This window comes from Lipophrys pholis (genome assembly GCF_963383615.2).
Source record: "Lipophrys pholis genome assembly, chromosome: 19".
NCBI lineage: Eukaryota > Metazoa > Chordata > Actinopteri > Blenniiformes > Blenniidae > Lipophrys > Lipophrys pholis.
In genome coordinates this window covers 23,344,387-23,354,977 of record NC_137647.1, presented here as the reverse complement: position 1 = coordinate 23,354,977, position 10,591 = coordinate 23,344,387, and the positions used below count along the sequence as shown (strand labels likewise).

The 10,591-nt window shown below is 43.0% G+C and overlaps 1 protein-coding gene across 1 annotated transcript in view; it reads left to right on the top strand.

The window, feature by feature from the left end:
- LOC308125136 (beta-1,4 N-acetylgalactosaminyltransferase 2-like) overlaps positions 1-9,640 on the top strand; it is a 13,776-nt gene extending 4,136 nt beyond the window's left edge. Inside the window, exons 5-12 of the mRNA XM_080488658.1 lie at positions 128-165; positions 2,197-2,260; positions 3,074-3,187; positions 4,399-4,485; positions 5,220-5,401; positions 6,278-6,421; positions 7,093-7,321; positions 9,104-9,640. Of these exons, the coding sequence (XP_080344784.1) occupies positions 128-165; positions 2,197-2,260; positions 3,074-3,187; positions 4,399-4,485; positions 5,220-5,401; positions 6,278-6,421; positions 7,093-7,321; positions 9,104-9,297 (1,052 nt within the window). The 3' untranslated portion in view covers positions 9,298-9,640. The remainder of the gene's footprint in view (positions 1-127; positions 166-2,196; positions 2,261-3,073; positions 3,188-4,398; positions 4,486-5,219; positions 5,402-6,277; positions 6,422-7,092; positions 7,322-9,103) is intronic.
- Positions 9,641-10,591: the final 951 nt, after the last annotated feature.

Below are 10,591 nucleotides of genomic sequence, written 5' to 3'. Positions count from 1 at the left end.
AGCTGGAAGAATCAGGTTCTCGGATATGAAACGAGGATTTCCACCCTTGAAAACTTCAACATCTTCAACATGAACCTGAAAATAAATGAAACTGCAGCACTAATTAATCTGTTTGTTTTCATTTCAGATTTGAGGCTGTTTGCAGAACAAAGAAGCAGCTACAAGGTCTGTATGATATTAAAAGGTTCTTAACTTTTCACCTTCCTGCACAACCATGGAAGCAGCCATGAAGTCAGTATAGAGAACTTTATCGGGTGGTGTCGACAATCTCACTCCAGCTGAACAAAGAGACATGATGGAGGACTTCCGAGGCCCGTACTACGACCCGTGATAAACATAACCAGGATCTCTCTCTGTTTCCTGGGTTAACTTATACCAAGCAGGTTATCAACCCGCTGGTTCAACCCAGACCTACGTGTGTGCGTTCACGTGAAAGGGGCGGAGTTTGTAGCGTCTGACCAATCACAGACACGGAGAAACCCTGCAGAGCAGTTTACAGATTACTGAGGGATCAGTTATTCTCTGAGATTATGAAGAATTAAAACACATCCACCAGGATAAAGCAACACTGCTGCTGCAGCCAAAGCCAGAACATTCCTGACTTGTTAATGCTGACTTGGTGAGATTATACCAGATTAATTTATCAGATATAAACGGACTGTGATCACTCAGTTTCACTTTATTACAGCAGAAACGTGTCAGAAAGAACTTCCTCACTGCTCTTCTCTAACTTTACATTTTTCATCCAGTTGTTTTATGTTGGAATATTAATTCATCACCGTGAAGGCAGGAGTAGTTCTGTTCCATAACTTCATGTTCCTGCAGTTCAGTCAGGTGTGATCATGAACCTCATAAAGACAAACAGACCTGGAACTTAGAACAAAAACATCCTTCAGAGCCTCAGAGACCAGGATTTATTTTATTATGTCAAAAAGATCACTCTCAATTAATTTCTCTGCTCTGCTGCAGCTCAGTGTTGAACCTGCCCACCAATCACCATCATTTAAGAATGGGCGGGGCATTTTCCAAAGATCTGATTGGTCAGGAGGCGGGGCTCTGACCTCTTATCGAGAACGTAACCTGCTCGAGAGCAGGTTAGACATTCAGCGTAAGTTGCCGGGGAGATTTATCCTGGTGAGAAGTGAGCGAGTGCCGTAGTACAGAAAACCCAGGATTAATGCTGAAGTTACCTCGATAAGAGAAAATCCAGCGTCAAAGTACTCAGGAGAGCTACAGGCCCCGTTTACACAACAACGGTAAAATATCTGGACGTTTTGGGATCCGTTTACACCACAATGTTACTCACAGCGACTAAAAAATAACCTTTTGGAAAATCTCTCACTGTGGAGCATCTAGAACGTTTACTACACCATCATCTAGAACGTTTACTACACCATCATCTAGAACGTTTACTACACCATCATCTAGAACGTTTACTACACCATCATCTGGTACATTTACAACACCATCATCCAGAACGTTTACTACACCATCATCTAGAACGTTTACTACACCATCATCTAGAACTTTAACTACACCATCATCTGGTACATTTACAACACCATCATCCAGAACGTTTACTACACCATCATCTAGAACTTTAACTACACCATCATCTGGTACATTTACAACACCATCATCTAGAACGTTTACTACACCATCATCTGGTACATTTACTACACCATCATCTAGAACGTTTACTACACCATCATATAGAACATTTACTACACCATCATCTAGAACGTTTACTACACCATCATCTGGTACATTTACTACACCATCATGTAGAAAGTTTTCTACACCATCATCTAGAAGACTGTTTTTCTCACAAACAACAGACTGACAATAAGATATAAGACAGTTTGAAGCTTCAAAGCTTCACATTGTGTGTTTATACATCAGTGGTGTTATTACAGGAAACAGCACCCACTAATGACTCCACAGCAAAACTACGGTGATTTCAGCGTTTTTGTCATTTCCGTGTGTTTGGACCTCATTTTCAACATGTTTCCGTCTGAACACAAAACGTTTCTGAAATGAAAACCAAGAAGCTGTGCTTGCACTCGAAGTGACGCGGTAAACGTTGCCACAGAGTCAGGCAGTAGGAACTGGATGGACGAGTTGATGGTTTGACTGGAGTTTGATGGTATGATCCAGTGTGGATACTCTAACCAGTCCCAGGTGTGTTTGTCACAGGTGTCCCTGAAAGTTTCCAGAGGTTTCCTGACCAGCAGGCTGAAATCATCTGCTACAGTCAAAGGTGAGCGTTCACCCTCAGACTTTATGAGCTTCAGAGCTACAGGACGTCTGAGAGGTCCACTCTTCGTTTCCATGGAAGAAGTCACCAAAACACTCCTTGGTGTAACTGAGAATGTTGACAATGTGACCTTTAAATCACTGGTCCTGACTGTTGAGCCAGAGTGGTGTAGATCTCCAGGACAGGACCTTCACTACTAGCTCATCACATTCACTGACTATCGACTAGCTGATCATGATTTATCAGCTCATCAAACTGCTCTGGCATCAGGTCGTCGATCAACACTGTTTATTGGGTCTCTGCACAATAAATTAGCGCTGTGTGCATCAGTCACTGAGCACTCTTTGCTGCAGCGGTTCTCCAGTGGTTCTCCAGCTGTTCTCCGTCTGTAGACTAGAAACCAGGAGGACATGAAGCAGGTGGTGAGAGTGGCAGAACTCAACATAAATAAGCTACTACATCCTTCAGAGGCTAATCCCAAAGATGATCCTGGAGAATACAGCTTGTATTATCCAGTTGGAAGAATTGAAGGAGGACAGGAAGGAGCCAGTCCGGATGGATGAGAGGACCTGATTAGGATGTCCCAAATCGCCTCCTGTTCGAGGTCAATCAGGAAGATCCAACTGAGGTTGGTCCAGGACACCAGGCAGAGAATGACCTCTGGGTTGGGTTGAAAGAGTCTTGGCGTCCCCCCGGGGAGATGTTTGGGCTTGGCTCTACTCTAACGATCCCGTGTGGACTGACCTGGAAAGAAAATGATGGAGTGCTCAGGCATTAACCGAAGATGTGAAATGTGTCCTCGTGAATAAACTCCAGGTGGTGGTACCAATGAGATGACAATCGAGTCGAGTAGCCTGGAGACCCTCAACGACCAGCTGGAGAACCTGATGTACAAAAGCTCTGACTACCACATAAACAGCAAAGACCTCGGTAAGTGCTGAAGACATGTGAAGTTAGAGATCCTGACCTGAAGTGTGTTTTGTGTTTTACTCTCATGATATTACAACTGTTAATAAAGATCGTAGTTTCAGGTGTTCACATGTCATCCCTTCCTGTCATGAGTTTATAGCTGACTCCCAGCTCACGAGCTGCATCCTTTGTAGACCTGAGTCTTTGACCGGCCTCACATATCCCAAAATGTGCAGTAAACTAATAACTTTTATGATTTACGCAACATTCCTGACTGACATTCCTTCTTAGTCTCACCTGGTGCTCAGTTATGCACAAACACACCTGATCCGAGGTGATCCATCGAGGAGGAAAACTCTTTCAGCTCAATCACATCACAGACTGTACGAACAATAAGAAGAACGTTTCCTCCAGAGAGCCATGAGTCCCAGTCAATCTTCTCCTGCGACTTGGTAGTTTTATGGTTGACAGTCTCTGTAACAACGATCCAATCGTCTGTCCAGTAGAATGACTTCGTTCTCCCATTGTTAGTGTTTAAAGCTGCATGTGTGTGCGGTTTCACCAAGAGGTCCAACACCAAGACTACATCATTTTCAACCTTTATGCTGTTTCCATGGAAACGCACATTGTTTTTAAAATGTTTCTGTGTAAACGCCAAACCTTTATGTAACCAAAACACATAAACGATGTATGTTCATTTGAAAGGTTGAAGCGGAGTGTAAATGTGATTCAAGAGTGAAGTCAGAGTTGATGAGGTGATCAGGAGTGAAGTTACAGACTCCTTTCCTGGAGGTGAAGTTTCTACTATTGACATTGATGCTGTTAAAATCTTCACTAACGTACAAAGTAATATAATTCTACCTCCGCTGTGTCCATCAATTCAACCAAAATAAATAGCCTAAGTTTGAGGGAACCTCACACATCTGTTCAGTGACTGAACTGAACACACTGATTTCACTCAGCAGAACTGCTGACATCGACAGTCTTACAAGGACATGTAAATGTCTCGGCCTTGACCTGATTCCTCATTCCAATGCAAAGGAGACATGGACGCATAAAGGTGCACACATCTGTTTTTCAGTGTCTTTAAACAGTATAAATGTTCCCTGAGGACGTGAACGTCACTGATTGTTATTGATATCAATCAATACAAACTGCAGTCAGTTTATTTCCTGGTGTCTACTCGTGAATTCTTAAAAGAAAGATCCTGTCCTGTGTTCTTTTGTACCCAGTTAACTTCCGTTTCGAGGACCATGAAGCTTTTTTCTCCATTTCTATCAAGCAACCTAAAGTGCCAATCCTGTGGGACATGGGAAAAGGTAGGAGACCCCCTTCCTTTACTCAGTACGTAGATCACATTGAAGTAATTACAAGTACATACACTTTACTAAAAGACTTTGCTGATTGAAGTACTGAGTCAACCTACTAAAAAAGTATTTTAAATGTGTCCTTTAGTGTGAAACCATCGTCTCTGTTTGTCTCTAATCTGCTAATCTGGTTGGACTCAACTGTCTTTTCTGACTGTCTTCAAAACAAACATCGAGTCAGTTCAAAGATTGTCAGAAAGGACAGACATTTGTCTTCAAACAGAAGAAGGAAATGTAGAATAAATCCCTGATAAGATAAAGACGCCTCAACAATCTGCTGCTCTCATGAAACCACCACTGGTTCCACATTGGTAAGAGCTGGTACAAGTTGGGTGGCTGTGGCTGAGTGGTTGTCTATCAATCAGAAGGTTGAAGGTTCAATTCCCCACCCCTCCCTGTCCACATGTTAAAATAGCAATTGGTCGGTGGGAGTCCCAACCTGTGCGTCCTGCCCTCCATCGTGAGTTTGTCCTCCCACCGACAGAAAGGAACATAACATATATTATATAGAAATGAAGTAGTTTCCTATTCAATGTTCATTTACAGAAATATTCGGTGATTTATAATTTGAATTAGAATTGTTTTACTTCTGATGAACCAAAACGTAATTGTATTGAATTCCCATAAGAGAAGAACTGATGAAAACAAAAATGGCTTCAGCAACACTCTTTGTTTGCTTCTTTCAGACATCAACTCTCAAGTCACCATCACCATGAAAACCTTCATGCGATACCAAAAAGTGAGGTTGTTGCTGGACAGTATACGGAAATATTACCCCAGAATACCGATCATCATCGCAGACGACAGCATGGAACCTGAAGCCATCACTGGAGAGAACGTGGAACACCACATCATGCCTCCAGAAAAGGTCCAGAACAGCTTCCTCACAGTTTAAAGATATTACACTCCAGAGGTGGAAAACATGCTGAATATGTGTACTTGAGTACAGCTGCTGCTACATGTATACATTGTAGGGTTTGGAAGTGAAAGAGCATCTGTATCCAAAGGTTTTCAGACAATAAAGTAACTACAAGTTACAGTATGAAGTATAAGTGAAGTTACATTGTTAGACTAGTATACTCAATAATATACTAATTAGTATCGTCAACAAAGTACAAATACTACACAGCACTACTTTACTGCAGTAATGTGAGTATTTGCATGTTGTTACTTTTCCCTCTAAATGAAGTTAAAGTGACAGAAGCGTCTTCTGGAGCTCAAACTTGGACACATGGTCAGTGTGGTTTATAGGAATCTCTGGGGTTTGGGTCTGACAAGAGACTCCCTCCTCCAGGCGACCCGACCGAGGCTGATCACAGCTCTTCCTGTGTCCCAGTGGCGTTCTACTGCTGTTATTGGCGGTTCTACTCCGGTTGGTGTCGGTTATGCCCAGTGAGCTGGAGGCCTTGCTCAGGGACTGGGTCTCAAATCCCAAACTGCCCACTTCCACTGGCATCCGCCAGGTCATCCACCCGTTCCTCCATCAGTCCTCAACCAAGTCCTGAAGCTTCTCTCTCTTCCTCTCATGAGCGTCCTTTATCCTTTCTCCCAGGGCGGTGTTAGCCCCAGCAAGACCAGAGGCCGAAGGAGCCCAGTCTGATCTTCTGTTCTATTCTCTTCTATTCTATTCTATTCTATTCTATTCTCTTCTCTTCTATTCTATTCTATTCTACATCCCGTGCTGTGTTTCCTTGGACCTGATATGAGGAAAAGAAATAAACGGTGAAATGTTTCTCACACTCAGGGCTGGTTCGCTGGGAGGAATCTGGCCATTTCCCAGGTAACCACCAAGTACTTCCTGTGGGTGGACGACGACTTTTTGTTTTCAGAGAGAACGAAGATTGAGAAATTTGTGGAGGTGATGGAGGCCAATCCTGAGCTGGACCTGGTGAGACTTTGTTTACGTCCCAAAATTAGTATAAGTTAATTTACAAACCGTGAAATTTCAAATTATTCTAGAATACAAATCAAGATACATTTTTCAATAGTCATTGTTTAAAAGTGTCTCAAATTGTATTATTTATTATTATTTCTAAACATTATTATTATTAAAACAAACTTTTTGTTTACTTTCTAGTTTTTTGTTGTTATTTTTTTTCCACTTTCTCACAGATGGTTTCTTTTGCTTAATTCATGTCAGGGTTCCTTCACACGTTGTGACTTGATCAGTATTTTAGGATTATCAGCTGCTACTCTGAGCAAGCTGGAAGTAAAAAAGGTTGTACGACATCAGTTTGACGACACGATGAGCTAAGAACAAATGTAAGAACTCCAGTGGGACATCATCTGTCCCGCTGAAGCTTTAATGGATGAAAGAATGAAGCTGCCAGAGAACGGTGTGGTGGTTCTGCTCACATTCATGTTCAGGAAAAAAGCTTATTGTGGACGTAGGTGAATCATTTACATGTGATCCAACGTTTTACCTTCTTGGTAATGTGCAAACCCTAGTGCTGCTGTTGATCTGATCACTTCCAGACCCTGATGCTGCACATGGTCCACGTACAAAGTGGACTTTCCTGGATGTGAACACAGGTGTGATCAGGTCTACGTTTGTTCCAGGTGGGCGGAGCAGTCGTGGGGAGGCGCTATTTCTTCACCGTTAACTATCAGGAAGGAAATGAAACAGAGGGTGGCTGCATGCACACACATTTTGGAAAGAGCTACCATTCACTTCCAGGCTACCCACAATGTGCACTGGTCAATGGAATAACCAACTTCTTCCTGGGTCGTACCGACGCCATACGCAGAGTTCGATTCGACCCCAAACTGCAGCGCGTGGCGCACCATGGTGAGTCCGCACACACCAACTCAGTCTCACACCTCACGTTCCTCTTCTCACACTAAACTGCAGGTTTGACCTCATCGGTCAACTTCCTGTGTTTTAAATTAAAATATGATTGCACAGCTACTTAGAAACTTGAAGCAGAATAGTTAGATGCCTTTGGTATTTATTGTCTACAACTGGTTCCTCAGACTGAACCGTAGGCAAAGGTCCTGTTTAAAAAACTAGCAGAACTTTCTTCACATTTGAGGGGTCCGTTTACACGACATCGGTGTGCAGATCCACTGCTTCAGAGAAGTTTTTATACTCCCAAGGTCAAACGTTTCTTTCAGGCTCCCCTGCAGAGACTGCTGGGGGCTATGGAGCGCTCTTACTGCTCAGACGTATCCCTCCTCGTGGTAAATAGTTCCTTCTGCTCATGCGCCAGTAAACAAACATGGCGCCCCCGTGCTGGAATGACTTGCGGTCCATATTTTAGTTATATCGTCCCTATCGGTAGTTTAATAGTTGAGACTCTCCCCTGATAGCATCTGATGTGTCATCAGTCCATACGGATGTCGGGTGCTCTCCATTGTCTTCACGTTTATAGTGCATTGGCCTCTGCACATGTCTGTGTCATTTCATTACAAAAACAGGTAATAGCGTCATCCTGTGGCCCGGCATAGTAACTACATCATTGTCTATGTGTTCCCTGCTGCGCACACGCGCACACACACACACACACACACACACACACACACACACACACACACACACACACACACACACACACACACACTCACACACTTCGATGTTTTAAACACCTCAGGTCATAGCATCCTTTCTTTGAACCCACCTATTTTTCAAGTGAGCCAAACCATTGGATCATGTGAGTGACGGGTGTTTCTTGTTGCCCAGATGTTGAGTTTTAGGTTGACTGTTTAAACATTAAATGGTTCTGCATGACTAGCCGAGGTTCTAGCCTTGGGTTTAACCTATAAAGACTGAATTTCTTGTTAAAGAGAATTAAACAACATGAAGAACAGAGCGCTGAAGCTGAGAAGAGTAGTCAGTGGTTAAAGTTAGTGACTTGCTGCTTTTTGCTGGTTGAACTTCAGCTTCAGATCTTTGTAACAAGCCCCAGATTGTCTCTGTGTGAAAAATACTTATATTAATAACCCCGTGTGTAAAGTGTGAAATGTCTTCATCGGCCTCACCTTTCCCCCGGTGCACATCTGCATTAATGTGCAACAACAGTGTGTGATCAAGATCACTGCCACTGAAAAGATTGAGCACCCACTGGGGGATAGCCAATCTACATAAATAAAAGTCTCCCTCTGAGCTGAACGAAACAGGCATCAACACCCCCTCCGGAGGGCGCCACAGGCAGGTAAATCTGTGCCCGTGGCGAGAAGCGTCTTCAATTCACATCCTCTGAAGTTCTTCTTCTATCTCGTCTTACTCATTGTTTTGTTTTGATTTTCTGCTGATGCAGAGGGGAATCTCAGGTGCAGGGCTAATTTAAATATGATTTACATAATTAAATGAGGGTGAGGACAAGGAGCAGTCATCTTCTCCAACATGTGTGCTCAATTCCACGTTGATCAGGATGTACAAAGGAAATGTGCTTGGATTCATGAACAGGCACGGATTCATACATCTGGATTTCTTTGTGTTTAAAATGTTATCTGGATTCTAGCGGACGCCATTTTTCATTAGGAAATCAGTAGGAAACTTGGGGCCCCAGCTTAAGGCTCCAAGTTTCCCCTTATGTTATATTAGTGTTATATTTATATCCTCTGTCCGCAGAGATCTTCACGGATGGCCTGGGTACCCTGATGGTCGCCACCTGCAATGATCCAGCGTCCATGTTCGTCCTCCACCAATCTCACAAGGGCAACGGTAAAGAATACAACAAGTTCAGATATGTTAAACATAGAGACTTCGATTACAGATTCAGTATTTATTACTTTAAAAACCACCTCAAGTGCGTTCATTTGTAACACAGTATGGACACAATACATCAGAGTTACTTCCTTTCTTTTTTCTAATCAGATTTTATGATGATCTATTCTGTGATGTGGGATCAAATGTAATCTGATTATTAGTGACTTGCAAAAGATGTCAAAGCAGTGATAAAATGTTATATTATGAGCTTCAGGGAAAATAGTCTTAAAAGCATGTGAAAGGATTCATTCCTTTCTGGGCAGATGTTTCAGCTTCCATCTTTCTTTCTTCAAAACATTTGAGAACATTGTGATATGTTGGCCTGTGTAGGATTTGGAGTTGTGCTTCACACTTTGCATAATAAAAACAAATGTAGAAAAACAAACTTCTAGTTAAACGAATTCTGGTAATTCTTTCTTTATTTTACTTATAGAGTGTCAATAGGCAGCCAATACAGGTTCCATATGGGCTCTCTCTACCTCAGGGTTCCCCAGTTCCGGGCCTTGAGGGCCGGCGTCCTGCATGTTTCAGGGTTCTCCCAGTTGCAACACACCTGAATGCAATAAGGCCTCGTCACTTGGCTTTTTTTACAAGCTTGACGATGATCAACATCAGATTGAGGTTTGCTGAAGCTGGGAGGAGCTAAAACCTGCAGGACACCGGCCCTCCAGGACCGAGGTTGGACACCCCTGATCTACATGCATGCTGATCAACAGAACGAGTGATGAAATACACAGACATAATAAAGAGTAGACGCCACATAGGCTACCGCGGTGCAGGAAATACAGCCGCCATCTTGGTCCAGTCGCCCAACCTGTAAACACAAACTGCAGCAGCAGAGAATCCAAGACCCCAGAGCACCGTGTGGAGTATTTCTGGACAAATCGGGGGACTGTAGAAAGCAGGGCTCGGGGGATTACTTTTCACAGTTAGATGGAACATTACTATTGTTTGAATTTAGTGAATGTAAACTTACTGTTGTGTATCTCTGTCCACTAGTGAACTCAGAGCAGCTGCCATGATCTGGACTTTGTTTACAGCCTGTTCACCTGCTTCTAGTCCAACTGAGACTTTATAGATCACATTCCACAACATACTTAGATTACAAAAGACACAAGAATTCTGGAGTAGAAATCAACCAAATACTGCTGGTATAACACGGACCAGCACATTGTACCAGGTGACACAGGTTCTATTGTTCACCAGTAATTCTTTCACGCTAACAGAAGTAAGATTCCTCTCATGTCTCCTCCTCACTGACTGAGGAACACTGACTGACTGACTGAGGAACACTGACTGACTGACTGAGGAACATCTGACTGACTGAGGAACACTGACTGAGGAACATCT